At 50.9% G+C, this 16356-nt stretch overlaps 1 protein-coding gene across 6 annotated transcripts in view; it reads left to right on the top strand.

The window, feature by feature from the left end:
• The window catches only part of ZNF516 (zinc finger protein 516), a 97902-nt gene that overhangs the window by 76577 nt on the left and 4969 nt on the right, over nucleotides 1–16356 (top strand). For 5 of the 6 annotated variants that reach the window (XM_070452988.1, XM_070452987.1, XM_070452984.1 and 2 more), the window contains 2 exons: nucleotides 6297–6401; nucleotides 7124–7191. The exons of the other annotated variant lie outside the window; for it this stretch is intronic. In XM_070452988.1, coding sequence (XP_070309089.1) covers nucleotides 6297–6401; nucleotides 7124–7191 — 173 coding nt within the window. The remainder of the gene's footprint in view (nucleotides 1–6296; nucleotides 6402–7123; nucleotides 7192–16356) is intronic. 6 annotated transcript variants of the gene reach the window in all.

Here is a 16356-nt window from a genome sequence, read left to right as displayed (position 1 = left end):
TCAGGGAGCCCCCCTCCGGACCTCAGGGAGCCCCCCTGCCCCCTGGGATCTCAGGGAGCCCCCCGCCTGCCTGATGACCTCAGGGGAGCCCCCCACCCCCCGGGGCCTCAGCGGGAACCCCCCGCCTGCCCTCCCGCCTGGGGACCTCGGGGAGCCCCCTCCGTAGAAGGCCGCGGGCTGCCCGCCTGCTGGGTCTGGGTCTTTAGGCAGCTGGCCTAGCTGCTGTGTCCTCCCGCCCTGCGCACAGGTGTGTGTGCTTGCTTTCTCGTGCCCCTGACTGCCCGCCAGGGGCCGGGGCACTTGGCGTTGGGCCCCCTGCTCCTGCAACACCCCTGCACCCCAGTCACGTCTCCTCGATGCCGAGCAGGTGGCCTCCAGGGCGTGTCCCCACTCGGCCATCTTCAACAAGCGTCTGTAGCCATCCACTGCCTCCCGTCTCTGCAAAGACGGGCTGTTACTTGAAGTGACTGTTCACGCTTTGCTTTTATGCGTTTGTAGTTTTAAGAGTGCACGTCAGTGTGCAGGTGTGTAAGTGGAGCCTCTGGAGAGCAGGAATGTGCCTTACAGCGTTTGGGGAGTTGATGGAAAAAATTATGCATCGTGTCATTGTCTTCGTATCTTCCCAGTGTCTCATAATTGATGCCTGTCATTGTTCAGTTGCTCACTTGTGTACGGCTCTGAGACCCCACACCTGTCTTCCCTGTCCTTCACCATCTCCCGGAGCTTGCTCAAATCATGTCCACTGAGTCGGTGGTGCCATCCATCACCTAGTACTGATAATAGCAATTTCAGCAAGTTTGCCAGCTCCATGGAACGCATGCGTGGGATCGGATGCCCTTGTTCTTGATTATAAATTGAAAGGACTTTCCTGGTAGTTCAGTGCTTAATACTCTGCACTTCCACTGCAGGGGGCAAGGGTTAGATCCTGGCTGGGGAATTAAGATCTTGCATGCCCCATGGTGTGGCCAGAAAAGAAGGAAAGTTTAAAAAATAAAAATTTGGGGCTTCCCAGGTAGCACTAGTGGTAAAGAGCCTGCTTGCCAATGCAGGAGACATAAGAGACATGTGTTCGATCCCTGGGTTGGGAAGATCCCCTGGAGGAGGAAAAGGCAACCCACTCCAGTATCATTGCCTGGAAAATGCCATGGACAGAGGAGCCTGGCGGTCTACCATCCATGGGGTTGCAGAGTCAGACACACACGCACCAGCTTCAGGTCTCCGCAGTGTATCTGAGAAGTACAGGTTTTTCGCTGAGACGGAGTAAAGGTCTGTAGGCTGGCCCTTTGCGCCTCATTCCAACCACAGTTCTTAGACCGGTTCGTGGCCCCTGAAGCAGAGAGGACTCAGGCGCAGGTGATGGTGAGTTTTGCGGGTCACCTTCTCCCTGCCGTCCAGGGCTTCCTGGAGTCTGTCCCCCTGACCCTGCATTTGCACTGGTGTTGAAGTGACTTCCGCTTAGTAAACCAGACTTGAACTCCATGTGTTGCACCCACGGCCCGTGGGGCTCTCCGCTCTAAACCTGCCAGTCGGTGCTCCGTGAGCGGCAAACACACCCGCTTCCTGCGGCGCTTTGTGCTACTTCCAGGTCTGCTTTCTTGCCTCTTCCCTCAAAAAGGAGACACGAATCCTAAGTTAACATTTAGAGAACTTCAGATGACAGAATTTGAAGTACCAGTAGCCTGAAATGTTTTCCTTAAGATTTTTAAAATAAACAGTTCTAAGGCTTCTCCCCCTTAAACAGAGGTTCCATGTTTATCTTTTAAAGTGAAAAATGCTAAGTTGTCCGTGAAGCCTCCTTACTCTTCTTGGATGATTCACTCTTCTCATGGAGGCACTGAAATATGTCAGGTGTGAGTATGTAGATCCATGGTGTTTTTGTTCACCCTGCTTTGGGTTCTTAGGTGCCTGCATGGTAAGCCGCTTCAGTCGTGTCCAACTCTCTGTGACCCCATGGACTGTAGCCCGCCAAGCTGCTCTGTCTGTGGGATTCTCCAGGCAAGGATACTGGTGGGAGTTGCCATTTCCTTCTCCAGGGGATCTCCCCAACCCAGGGATCGAAACCAGGTCTCCCGCACTGCGGGCAGATTGTTTACTGTCTGAGGGTTTATGATGCTTTTAAAGTGCTGCAGCTGCAGGGAAACCAGAAGGCGGGCAAAGTCTCAGTTTAGAGCGGTGAGCAGGGCAGCGGTGTTTCCTGTGACGGAGATGACACCTCCTATCGCAGCTCGAAACCAGGGGCATCCACCTCCCAGCCATTACATCGACAGGTTGCTGAATTGGCAGTAACTAAACTGTTGCAGTGGAGAAGGCAATGGCACCCCACTCCCGTACTCTTGCCTGGAAAATCCCATGGACGGAGGAGCCTGGTAGGCTGTGGTCCATGGGGTCGCTAAGAGTCGGACACGACTGAGCGACATCACTTTCACTTTTCACTTTCATGCATTGGAGAAGGAAATGGCAACCCACTCCAGTGTTCTTGCCTGGAGAATCCCAGGGATGGGGGAGCCTGGTGGGCTGCCGTATATGGGGTCGCACAGAGTCGGACACGACTGAAGAGACTTAGCAGCAGCAGCAGCAAATTGTTGCAGTTTTGGTGTCCACTCCTTGTTGAGCACCCATTTTTCTTTTTTCTTGAGTACGTATGTATTTGACTTTGGCATCAGGAATCTAGGATCTTGGCTAATTAATCTCCATTCATCTCCAGATAATCTTGCAGTTCAGTTCAGTCTCTCAGTCGTGTCCGACTCTTTGCGACCCCTGGACTGCAGTACACCAGGCCTCCCTGTCCATCACCAACTCCCAGAGTTTACTCAAACTCATGTCCATTGAGTCAGTGATGCCATCCAACCATCTCATCCTCTCTCGCCCCCTTCTCCTCCTGCCTTCAATCTTTCCATCAAGACAGGTCTTTTCCAATGAGTCAGTTCTTCGCATCAGGTGGCCGAAGCATTGGAGTTTCAGCTTCAGCATCAGTCCTTCCAGTGAATATTCAGGACTGATTTCCTTTAGGGTTCCTTGGAAGATAATCTTTGCAACTGCCCTATTCCAGGAGTCCTGGGACTTTGAGGGTATTATGCTGTCCTCTGACTCAGTTTTTGTGTATTTCTCCGTGGGATTTCATCTGTGGGGTGAGGATCGCAGCCCCCCACCCTGGGCTGTGGGTGATGTGGATTGCAATTAGCATCACCTTGTAGTGAGGGAGATGGAAACGTGCAGAAGGGAATTTTATAAAAGGAGAGGAACTCATCTGTTGTGGATCGACCCTTGTGGAGCTGGAGGTGATTCTGTCATTCTTCAGGGACGAATTGCCTTGAGGTAGAATGTTGCACTCAGGTGATGCCTCTAAGCCATCGAGGTTTTCTGAGGTTAAGAGAGAGGATTCTCAGAGAGCTTTTCCCCACCTGTGTTTTGACGGAATGATGTTTGTGTGGAAATGAATGGCCTGAAAGTTCTGCCGAAAGAGAAAAGACATCACATGGGAACGGTCACTGTCACTTCCCTTAGGGCTTGAAGCCCAATTGTTTAAGGATGAAAAGAGCTACATTTTCTATGATCATTCTGCAATGTAGATCCCCAGTCTGGAAACAGGTGTGAGGGTAGCATGAATGGTTTGTGGATAGAATAAGTCGTAAAATAATACATTATCTGCATGTCCAGACTTTGTATCTAGCCTGCAGTGGATGATGACATGGATTTTTGAATAAAAACATTGAAAATAGAAGAATAGGGTAATCCCAGATAGCATAATATATAAGGTTTTTCTTGTTTTTCTAAAAAAAAAAAAACAAAACCACCTTATGCCTGAGACACGCTGATCAGGTGATGGAAGAGGTGGGCTTCCGTTGTGTGCATCTTGGTAGAGTCTCTGCGGGATCCTTCTCCTTGCAGGGCGTGCTGGGCACCTCTCAGCATGATGAACTTGAATGAGTGTTGGCAGGGCTTTGGGGGCGAGTCTGCAGGTGCCCCCCGAAGACCCGCCAGGCCCCTCTCCCTTTGCTTTCTGAGCCCACTTTATACACAACTTTACCTTTGAGGTCAGAGTGTCAGAGCCGCGTGAGCAAGCGGCTTCAATTCAAATGAAGCGTGTAACCTTTCTTACTAGCTCAGAATTTTGTAGTAGCTTGGGCATAATATTATTGACCATAAAGGGCAAAGGTCTTTTCTTTAAAAAAGTAGGGAGAAAATGATGTGATAGAATGCACGGACGAATCTGTGTGTGTGTGTGTGTGTGTGTGTGTGTGTTCGCGCGCAGGGAACGTGCATGCATACTTAGCACAAGGAAATCAGAATGGGTGAGTGGCTACACGAGCTCAGGGGTGGGTACAAAACCTTACTATCCTGCTTTTTCTGCTGCTGGTTTGGTTGGGAATTACTTAGAAAAAAAGCATCGCAGTGGTTAATTTCTCATGTTGTCAGGATTAGCTGCAGAGGCTACGTGAGGGGGGTTCATCATCAGTGGGTGACCTGGAGGTGCAGTGAAGACCTGCGTTTAGGTGCAGCCCATTACTTTTTGGGGAAATCTGGGCACCCACAGCCGTTGTCCCTGCGGGTCTTCATAGCGCCCAGAGGACAGGGCTCATAGTGAAGGGGAGGGAGGAGCCAGGAGTGCTGGTGAAGCCGAGGTTTTTTGGGCGGCCGTCCTGAGCAGCTGAGCTGTTGGAGGAAGCGGTCTTAACGCTGCCATGCTTGGAAGGACCGGGGAGGCCAGCACCGTTAGGAGCCCCTTCTCAAGCCCATCAGTTGGTCATCCAGGAATGTCCTCCTCAGCTTTCCGCCCCACCCCAGCTCGACCAGAGAGCCAGGGACGAGGTGAGTGGGCCCAGCACGGGAGCCCGTGGCTCCTGGGGGCGCCTGCCCTGGTGACACTTGCCATGTCTTGCTGGGAACTGGGGACCCCGTCTAGTCAGTAAGGCATCTTTCATTGATAACGGGACGGGTGGGTCCAAACATGTGCTGTCGTCCTCTCACGTCCCAGAAGGAGGCGGTGGGAAGCTGAGAACTCTGTGGGCAGATGGTTCTGTTTCTCGGAGACTCGCGTCTCGTGTCCTGTGAGAAATCTGCCGGGATGTGCTCTGCAGTTCACAGGTTTCCTCGACTGTTATAAACAGTATCCGTAGTGTGGGTTTCCCAGGTGGTGCCAGAGGTAAAGAACCCACCTGCCAGCGCAGGGGACGGAAGAGATGGGGCTTCGATCCCTGGGCTAGGAAGATCCGCTGGAAAAGGAAATGGCACCCCCCTCCCAGTATTCTTGCCTGGAGAATCCCATGGACAGAGGGCAAGTAGCATTAATTTTATATTATTTTTATATGCTGTCTCTTTTGACTTAGGACGAGAAGCGTGATTTGGTTCCAGATAATTTGGCAAAGACCCTTGGTCATCCTTGTACTCGCCTTTTGCATTCAAACGTCAGGCTCAGGGTGCAGAAATGCTCACCTCAGGGAACGTCATTTAAAAAAAATTTGTTGTTATAGGCATAACTTTTTCTAGGTAGTATTTTTGATATTTGTCTTCCTATTGAATTGAGATACCAGTGAGCCATTGGTAGGGAAGGTCAGGCTCTAGAAAGTGGTTTGGGAGCTAATATTACATGAAAAATTAGCCCTTTCTTCAGAGTGTGTTTGTGCTCAGCGGCTCCAGTTGTGTCGACTCTTAGCGACCCCATGGATGTAGCCTGCCAGGCTCCTCTGTGCAAAGAATTCTCTAGGCAAGAATACTGGAGTGGGTAGCCATTTCCTCCTCCAGGGGATCTTCCCAACCCAGGGATTGAACCCAAGTCTCCTGCTTTGCAGGCGGATCCTTTATCCACTGAGCCACCAGGGAAGCCCTTTCCCTCGAACAGAAAAGGCAGGCAAACAAGAAAGTGTCTTCTGCCTCCTCCCCTAACAAAAGCCGGGCGTCTTTTAGAACCAGGAGGGACAGGAGGTTGGTGCTCAAGCGCAGCCTCCTTGCAGGTGTCCCGTCTGTGCCTGCTGCGGGCATGGAGGACCGGGGCGGGGGGAGGCGGGGATGGCATAGCTCTTCGGTGTGTGGCATCGCTGCGGGGTCCGGACTGGCCCTGCCTTCTGGCCCCTCAGCTGTCTATCCGCATCTCTGTTGGCGGATGTGGGGTGCCTGCTGCCCATGCCTCGCCCGCCTGAGGACACATCACTGGAGCAGGTTTAAGTCGCTGTATCCTGTCCGCCCTCTCGGTCCTGGCCGAGGGCCTGGGGGTGCCTCCCATCAGGGCTCAGAGGGACTAATGATGCTTGCCTCTTGCCCCCCTCTCCCCCACTCCCCGCACCTGCGTCGCCCCCCAGGGACGCTCCGGACGCAGGCCCACCAGGGAGACTTCATCTGCGTGGAGTGTGGGAAGAGCTTCCACCAGCCCAGCCACCTGCGGGCGCACATGCGGGCTCACACAGGTATGCCTGCGGACCCCGGCTCCTGGGATGCAGCCTCGTTCCCGGGGTCTGGCCCCCGGTCGGCGGTGGGGGGGCGCGGGGTCACGCTCTAAACTCTCCATCCAGCCCCTGCGCCTGAAAAGGCTTTGCCTCTGCATCCAAGTGCCCTGTGGTTTGATTGGAGATAAGCCTGTTTTGCAAACGCTGCATTTTAATTGCATGCTGCCACCAGGACGCGCTGAAAGCCGAGCTGTCCGTGGGCATGATGCACGCTGGCTCTTTGCTTGCCGGCACTGGCCGGCCTGGGCACCGGGCGGTGCTGAGTGGCACCTTTCCTTGGCCTGTGAGCAGAGAGCTGGCCTGCACTGGCAGCGTGTGTGTGGCGGGTACACTGCAAGCCCCCCCCGGCGGGCCCGCGTGCCCCCTCTGATACAGAGGGTGTATCTGCATCCAGAGGGTCTGATGCACAGTGACAGGGCCACGCAGACGCCCTCTGCACGCGCCCTGCTAATTAATGCTGTCCCTGGTGGGGTGCTGCGTGGTGAAGCCTGAATTAAAAAGGCCACGGGCCCCAGGCAACGTTTTCAGTCTCTTAGCATAAGTGTTATGGTAAATTGCTATTTCCCGGCCACAGGCTGGGCTGGCTTCTTCTTTGCCTGCGAGTGCTTGGTCTGTGCGGGGCGCACGTCCCGGGCGATGGGAAGCTCGGGTCCGCCTGCTGACGCGTGTCCTTGTCCCCGCAGTGCTGTTCGAGTCTAACGGCCTCCGAGGTGCTGACGCCCGCGCCACCTCTGCAGACGCCCCCAAACAAGTAGGTCTCCCCGCTCCTGGGCAGTGGGTTTTCACGTGGTAGCTGGGAATGGGTGTCACCGTGGTCCTCAGGGTTCCACGCGGTGTTTTCCCAGGTGTGCAAGTAACTCTTCGCTGCTCTGAATCAGAAGCCAGCCCTGCTGAGCGGTCCGGGGGTGACTGATAGTCCCAGAAGCTCCCGGGGCTGCGAATGACACAGCTGGTGGTCTGTGCAGCTGCGTTGGGTCCTGCTGGGGGTGATGAAAAACTCTAAAAGTCAGACTTTTCCACTTGGGACATTTTCCCTGGAAGTTATGACTTGAGACCAAGTTATGCTTCCCGCCTGTTTTCAGAATCGTATTTTTAAAAATTTGTATCAGAGTGTCATTGGTTCACACTGAAGTGTTGGTTTCTACTGCAGTGCAAAGTGAATCACGCACGTATATCCCCTCTTTCTGGATTTCCTTCGCATAGGGCACCACAGAGCCCCGAGGTATATGGTGGCTTCTGGGCAGTGTAGCAGTTTCTCATTAGCTCCCTGTGGTATACACAGTATCAACAGTGCATACCTGTCGGTCCCAGTCTCCCGACTCATCCCACCCTCCTTGGTATCACATGTCTGTCTTCTACACCTTTGACGCTGTTTCTGCTTTGTGCAGAAGTTCATCTGTGCGGGTCTCTAGATTCCAGACACAGGCGCTGCTCTCCGCCTCCCTTCCCTCTGTGTGCTCGGCTCAGGTCCATCCTCTCCACCTCTGCGGTGTCTTTAGTTCAGAACCGCATTTCTGAATCGCTCCGTAAGAAGCCTGCTGCCGAGTCTGGTCTCTCGTGGCCTCACCCTTGTCCTGATTTTATTCTTTGTGACGCCTGGCACCGATGCGGCCAGGATCATAATACACGTGTGTGCATGTGCACAGGCCTTGAGTTACGTAGACGTGTGGCCTCCGTGTGGGAACCATTCCGTCTGCAGAGCGAGGCGGCCTCCTGGACGCGGGTGGCTGGGGTTCGGCGCGCAGCACTGAGGTCGGGAGGCCTGTGTGGTCCTCGGAGGTCTGTCCTGTGACCCTGGACCAGGACCCCGTGGTCCCTGGCTCCCCTCCATTGTGTCCCTTTGCGGGACGCCAGCCCACTCTCTGTCCTCCCACAAGCGTCTGCTTTCTCATCGGTTGCCCGAGAAGGTTCTGTAGCCACAGCCTCCCCTTTGTAAATGAAGAAGGTTTTCCTTGCCGCCAAGGTACACATCCAGGATCCCGTCCAGGCGGTCAGGTCCACCCGGACACCCTGCTGTTCCCGTGTGGGATTCCTGGTCGTTGACAGCGGCGAGGGTGGCAGAGGTACAGAGGAACCCAGCCTGGTTTTCAGGAAGAGAAGAGTGTGCAGTAACCCTCCCCAGAGCCTGCGACCAGACCTCATCAGCGTCTTTGGTTTCGTTTTTATCCAGTTTTCAGAATCCCTGTTTGTTGTTTAAAGCTTTCTCTTCATACATCATGGACAGAATGCCTTGCCCTTTGTTGTAGTTTTTTAGTAAGTGCCTTATCTCTTAATAAAACCCATAGTTTTAGAATGAAAAGCTGTTATTTCAGGATGCTGTCACAATTTATGAAAAAAAAGTAACATCTGAATGCTGAATTGAAAGATCTCTGGACATACGTGACCTCAGCTCAAACTGGGCCACGCTCTCCTTTTTAACAGACGTGAAACCCCCTTTCGACAGGAGTCACTATGATGTTTGCAGGTTGTGTTAGCAGCGAGGCCGTGCTGTAATTGGAGAATTGCACACGGACAGAGTGAGCACAGTCAGTTCAGAGCGTCCCTGCAGACACAGGTGACCTGTTCCATCCCCCTAAGGTGTGGCTTTTCTAGGCAAGCACTGGCCGGGTCTGGGTCTCTGAACAGCGCTGCGAGTTTCTTCCGGGTCTGGGTCTCTGAACAGCGCTGCCAGGTTCTTCAGGGACACACAGCAGCTTATTAGCTGCATGCGAATTCTCGCTGAGTCTCTGCAAGAGGCTTCTGTCGTAGGAGAAATAGATCAACAAGGCAAATCACTGAGGCTGTTTTAAATTCGTTCTGTGTTCATTATGGGTTTCCTGGGTGGCTCAGGGGTCAAGAACTGGCCTGCAAATGCAGGAAACTTGGGTTCGATCCTGGGTTAGGAAGATCCCCTAGAGTTGAGGAAATGGCAGCCCACTCCAGTATTCTTGCCTGGGGAGCCTGGCAGGTCACAGCGTCGGACAGGACTGAGTACACACACTCATGATGGCATATTCAAGGTTATGGCCTCTGAAAAGTGCTTTTTGTCCTTCCTTACATTCACAGTAGCTTTTGTTGGTTAATCGCTGGATGTTCTGGTTCTTGAAGGAAATTCCATTTTCTTTAGAGTACTTTGGAATTTTAGAATTCTCATAGAGACGTGTCTGCCGGAGTAACTGCAAAATGTAGCAATAGTAGATATCGGTTTACATCTCAGTGTTCTTCCTTAGGTGAAGTGCTCATTGTTTACAAAAATCACAGTTGCTATCTTAGATTTAAGATACAATATAGATTCATAGAGTGATTCTGTAGTTATTTATGTCTAGAAGGGGACTCATCATACTGGTCAGTCATGTTCTTTTTCATGCTGGGCTTGCTTTGCCAGCATTAACTAATTAATATTTAAATCATATTCTTTCCCTGTGAGCTTTAAAAGCTGTGGATCAAGGGATTTTTTTTAAAAAAAATCATACGACATGTGTGTATTCATGTAGAAGTTATTTGATGTAGCACTTAAAATGGATGTACATCACAGATGCTGAATTATGTAACTGAAACAGTATTTGGGAATGCAGTTTTATGATAATCATTTGTCCATTCATTAACAGTATTAACTGAGCCCCTCCTGTGTGCCAGGCTCGCTCTTCCTGGTGGAAAATAATCAGAATGTTAGAGGTGAAGGTAAACATCTTTCCTGCTTTTACAGTTTTTAAGGTCCAGCGGGTGGTTTAGAGATGCCACTCTGATGGGGTGAGGGTCCCGGAACCCAGGCTTGGGGCGTTGAGAAGAGCGTGTGGGGCAGGCAGGGGCACAGCAGGGTGGGTGCCCCCTGCAGAGACACCCCCCCCCAGAAGCGGAGGAGATGTCTCATTGAGGACTCATTTGAGGGGAGAGCTGGGCAGGTGAGCAGGAGCTCAGCACAGGAGCCTAGGGAGACACACAAAGGCGTGGGTCCCAGGGCTGAGATGCAGGAAATCTGTCCCGAGTGCACTTGGGGACCCTGAGTGGGGCTGTTGTCATCAGTGCTGGGTCCATGGTGAGTTGGGCTGGTCTGGGTCGGGGACAGACTGCAGAGACTCTGGACAGTGGACTGAGCCCGGCTCTGGAGGTTCTTCGAGCAGTCCCAGAGAGACCCAGGAGAGGCTTGGGGGAACAGATGGGTGTGGGGGTGTTCAGGGGGTGGAGGAACTCGGGGATTGATTGTGGCGGGGAGCAGGGAAGGGATGGACTGGACCCGGGTTCTGGCTCTATGCAGCTCCTGAGAGGAGCCTGTCCCAGCTCCTGGAACATGGCCGGAGGAGCCAGACAAAATCTGTTCCCATCGACCTTCAAGTCAAGTTGGTGATGCCTCTTGGCAGGTGAATATGTGGGTTTGAAGCAGAGGAGAACAAGAACAATCTGGGTCGAGGACATATGAATATTTCATAGCTCTCAACGTTGAAGAGCAGCCAAGATCAGCCAGTTCAACTCCAAGCGACTCAGTAATATGAGTTGCCGAGTAGGAGGCTGTAACCCAGCTCTCCCCTCGGGCGGGTGAACAACTCCTGGGTGTCCTCATCAGTAACGTGAGGGCGGCAGCAGCACTTCTGTGCTCACTGGGAAAGTTTTTGAGGACGGTGCGCCGAGCCCGGCGGAGGCTGCACGCCCAGCACGTTAGCGGCTGTCCGTTTTCTAGGGGTGAGCCGTCGTCCTGGACAGCTGGGGCCACGAGGGGACTGTGCGTATGTGGTGCACACGTGTGTGGACATGTGGACACGCGTGGCGATGCCGTGTGGCCGCGCCCCCGGGGACAGCTGTGCTCAGGGGCCCAGCGTCTCGGCCGCTTCCTCTCTTGCCGCCTTCCTGCCTCGTCAGGACCTGGCGGTGTGCTCGGAAGCGCTCTGGTTTTGGCTGTGCTTCTTGCACCTTAAAGGGAGAATAGGAAAATTCTCAGTTTGGGGAAAGGGTCGTCGGCATAATGTGGTTCCTGGTTTCCTGGTGGGCCCCACCCTGCTGGGCGGCCGCTGGGTCTGTACCACATACAGCAGCTGCACTTACTTTGCTGAGATAATATTTGAATTTTCTATGTGGGATGATCCTAATGTCATAATATCCAGATGCGGGAATAGATTTATTCAGTTAATTTAGTTAACTGAGGAGGAATGAAAGAGTTTCCTCTTTTTTTTTTTTTTGAACCAGGTCATACATGCAGGTTAGTTTTTCTTCTGTTCCATTATGGTTTATTACAGGATGTTGAATATAGTTCTGTGCTACAGGACCTTGTTGTTTATGCACCCCACACATAATACATAATAGTTTGCCCCTGCTAATCCTGAATTCCCAATCCATCTCTCTCCCATCGCCCTGCCTGAAAGAGCTTCCTTTTGATGTGTCTTTGGCCGTGGTCTCTTTCTGCATGCGTGCTGACCAAGCCCTGTCTGTGTTAACACACAAGCTTGCACTTAAAACTCTGAGATCCCAGATGGGTGTCTTCATCAGCATGTTCCTTTCATGGGTGGGGTGGAGAGGATTGCTGACTCATTAGGAGTTAAAGGTCTGGGTTAGGAGACAGTAGGGTGTCGAACAGTTGGTTCCCGGGCATAGTGTCGATTCTGTAGTCATCCCGTTCCTTGGCATTTCCTGTAAACGGGCTTGAGCCCCGGCCCCGAGGAGCCCGCTTCACTAGTGAGCTTCTGCACCCCGGGGGAGGGAGGCACACACTGCTTCTGCTTGTATTGGGAAGAGGATTCTGATCATAGGAGAAGCTAATATTCCAAGCAGAATTCTATATAAGAGGAGGGATCCATGCATATCATCATTTTCAAAATGCTCTGCCATATATTCACTGTCAAAATTAATCATTAGAAAGAATACTTTTGAACATAATACGCTAAAATATTGGTATCATTGTGCTATGCATGTTAGAGAAAAAAGTAGGGTTCTTTTTTTTAATGTTGTGGAGAAATTGTGTTTTTCCACTATATTGTTTGTGAAATGTTAGAAATTAAGTAATGTCTAAAACCAAGAAAAGTTAACCCACTCTCCTTCCATTCCCCTGGTTTCAGGATTTCAGAGACTAGACTGTCTTTTCTGAAATATGAAATCCGGTGTTTTGATTTGTTTGGATTCCTTGCCAGAATTTATAGTCTATGATCAATAGTTTATTTCTTACTATTCTAAATGCTATTTTGAAATAGTTAAGCTGGAGAAATAATTCCATTAATCAAAATAAAGAGAAATGATAAAATAAATGGCCACATAATTTGTCTCATTTTTAGCTGCAGAGGTTCTGATGCAAACAATGGAGAAATGGTGTGGCTGGTAGACTTGATTCTCTGTGTCTGTTTCCAGTGGCACAGAAGTAAAGAACCCGCCTGCCAGTGCAGGGGACACGAGACGTGGGGAAGATCCCCTGGAGCAGAAAATGGCAACCCACTCCAGAATTCTGCCTGAAATCCCATGGACAGAGGATCCTGATGGGTTATGTCCCTGGGGTCACACAGAGGCGGACATGACTGAGCACGCACCCTTATGTGTTTCCAGTGGGCATTTCAGGTGGCTCAGTGGGTGAAGAGCCTGCTTGCAATGTGGGAGATGCAGGAGCCTTGGATTCGATCCCCAGGTCAGGGAGATCCTGGGAGAAGGGCGTGGCAACTCACTCCAGTGTTCTTGCCTGGAGAGTCCCATGGAGAGAGGAGCCTGGCGGGCTACAGTCCATGGCATCACACAGAGTCAGACATGACTGAAGCGACCGAGCAGGCACACACGTCTGTTTTCAGTATCATTTTTAGATTCGCTGTATCACGGATCACATTTCCAAATTCAGAGGATTTGTCTCAGCAATTTCTTACTCATGTAAATCCAACTCATGTAAGCTCTTGAAACACAGCATCCATTTTTCCATTAACGTAGCATAATGTCCGAAGTCGTGAATGTAACTAGTGATTTATCCGAAGTGACCTGTGACACCAGGAGCCGCAGCCTACTGATGGCTTCTTGGGAAAGGTCCTTCTCAGCAAGACACTCTGTGTACATCGTGGAGCATTTAGCATCACTGGGCATGTCTAAGGCAGGCCTCGTGTGCAGACTGACTTCCGTCTGGGGCCCAGAAGACTCCTGCATGTCCTGGGGACTCCAGCACTTGTGTGTGTCTGTCACTGACCCTCACACATGAGCACATATGCATTCTTCTACCTTGTAAGACAAAAGGGGTGAAAAAGTAGGTCTCATCAAATTCCAGAAGTCAGTATTCATCCCTGGAACATTGAAATGCCTTAAAGAAAGATATGTTTCTTTCAGTCTTCCTGAAGAACCCACACATCACACAGCCGCCATAGAGAAAAGCCAAATTTTCTAAGAGCAGGCTTCTCATTTTCTGATGACTCTTTCTTTGTGGGAGAGTAAGAACAATCCGTTTGTGCTCAGATATCATGTGTCCACTTAGTTTAAGTATTTCTGTGACTGCTTTCTCCCATGACTGCCTTTTCCACAGCGTCTGATTGCTTAGATGCATTGCGTTCATTTCTTAAAAAGCCCTGTAGGCCTGCCGCATTGAGCAGTAAGGTGATGGTCCCAATGAGTCAGGATGTGAAAATGACTCTCTCAAAAGTGAGATGCTATTTGAACACATCCCTTCATTTAGGAAGAGCAGGCATGTCTGCCTCGAGATTTGTGGACTGAATTGAACACCCTGGTTATTTGGGTTGGATTCTGCAGTCCTTTCAAAATAAGTAGTTTAAAAACTTTCTGAGCCTGCAGTGTGAAACTTCAGTCCTTTAAGGACACACGGCCATCCTCCTGTTTCTCCTCTAACGGTCCTTTTTCCTTCTCCCAGTACAAGTTTGTGAATTCTGGCCCACAGGATGGGAAATCCAGGGGCTGCCTGGGGAGAAGTTGTTTACAAACTGTAGACACACACACACACACTACACACGCATGTTCATACACATTCTTCACCCATTTATGGAATCCCTGGCAAGTCTGTTTGCTACGTACAGTTACTTCCTAGAAACACTCAAAGCCAATCACCTAACAGCCAGCAATAACTCCCATCTTTCTGTCGTGAACACAAAGGCCATTTCCTTCCTTGAATGAACGCCATCGGAGATGGATCTCTATCTGTGTGATGTCGCTGTGCAAAAATACAAGGTATCCTTCTCAGCTTACTGCAGGCCTCCCTTATAGCTCAGCTGGTAAAGAATCCACTTGCAATGTAGGAGACCCCGGTTCCATTCCTGGGTTGGGAAGATCCAACCCAGGATAGGCTACCCACTCCAGTATTCTTGGGCTTCCCTTGTGGCTCAGCTGGTAAAGAGTCCACCTTCATTGCGGGAGACCTGGGCTTGATCCCTGGGTTGGGAAGATACCCTGGAGAAGGGAAAGGCTACCCACTCCAGTATTCTGGCGTGGAGAGTTCCATGGACTATACCCATGGGCTTGCAAAGAGTGGAACATGACTGAACGACTTCCACTTTGAGCTTGCTGCAGGAAATTCACCATCTACTTAAGGAAGTTTTATCACCTCTGTCATTCTGTAACTGCTTCCTACATTTCAAATAAGCCCCTGTTCATACCATTGTGCCCAGCCCCCAGCCCCACATAAAATGTTGTTGGTTTCTTTCTGACTTCCACTAGATGTCGACTGGACATCTGAATGCAGAGCTTTCCATAGGGGTTTTCTGAAACTGTTAACTAAAGAGAAGCATTTAATTCATTATGTCAACCGGACCTTCCTCCTGAACTTATTGCTAGGCTTGCTGCAGGCATAGCCAGAAAGCAGTGAGAATTTCACATGAGTGCTGCATTTTATGTGTACATGCTAATTTCAAGCTGTTGGTTTTACTTCATGGAGACTTTAGGTGAAGGTTAATGCAGTTAAGTGAGATTAATCTTGCCCTGTTGTGTTGTGTTCAGATTGTAAGCTCCACTGTTCAGACAGTAATGCTTCAGACATCGTCTGAGAGCCTGTCTGAAACCTGGGGCTCACCTTCACACTCACTTCCATCTTACAGGTCCCATGACTTTAGGACACCCCTTCCATTTTTCCAACACAGCCGTTACTTACAGCAATGAGTGGAATTCTCTCAGGTCCTGACAGATCTGTGGGAGTGTTGTACTGTTTGTTTATGTGGCCCTCAAATTTAACCCTGTTCTGGAATTGTCATTCACATGTAAACCTACTCTACTACAGAGCATTGCTTTAAAAGAATTGTTGTTCACTTGCTGAGTCATATCTGACTCTGTGACCCCGTGGGCTGCAGCACTCCCGACTTCCCTGTCCTTCACCATCTCCCAGAGTTTACTCAATAAAGAATTACTATTTACTACAATCCATACTTGATTCAGACTTCCTGTTTTCCCTTCATGTCCTTGGCCCTTGTCCAGGGTCCCCTCCAGGACACAACATCACATCTAACTGTCATGACTCCCTCGGTCCCTCTGACCATGATTTTCTCAGATCTTCCTTGTTTTTTCTTTTTTTTTTAAATATATTTTGGCTACATCATATGGCTTGTGGGATTTTTGTTCCCTAACCAGGGATCAAACCCATGCCCCTGCACTGGAAGCGCCGAGTCTTAACCACTGGACTGCCAGGGAAGGCCCCCATAGCATTGCTTTTTTGAATCCTCCTCTGGTCCCACCTTGCCATCTTTTCAACCTTTCTCCAGAGCTGGTTCAGACCCTAGGGTTTGCTGTTGTCGTGTGCGGACCGGAGCCGCCCAGTGCCTCTCTGTAGATCCCGGGAGCTGCCCAGGCGCCTTGGAAGGCATCACAAGCTCCTCCTCCTTGTGCGTCACGTTCAGTTCAGTTCAGTCGCTCAGTCGTGTCCGACTCTGCAACCCCATGAACCGCAGCACACCAGGCCTCCCTGTCCATCACCAACTCCTGGAGTCCACCCAAACCCATGTCCATTGTGTCGGTGATGCCATCCAGCCATCTCATCCTCTGTCGTCCCCTT

Source organism: Odocoileus virginianus, chromosome 22, assembly GCF_023699985.2.
Source record: "Odocoileus virginianus isolate 20LAN1187 ecotype Illinois chromosome 22, Ovbor_1.2, whole genome shotgun sequence".
NCBI classification, from domain to species: domain Eukaryota; kingdom Metazoa; phylum Chordata; class Mammalia; order Artiodactyla; family Cervidae; genus Odocoileus; species Odocoileus virginianus.
This window is presented reverse-complemented; position numbering and strand designations above follow the sequence as displayed.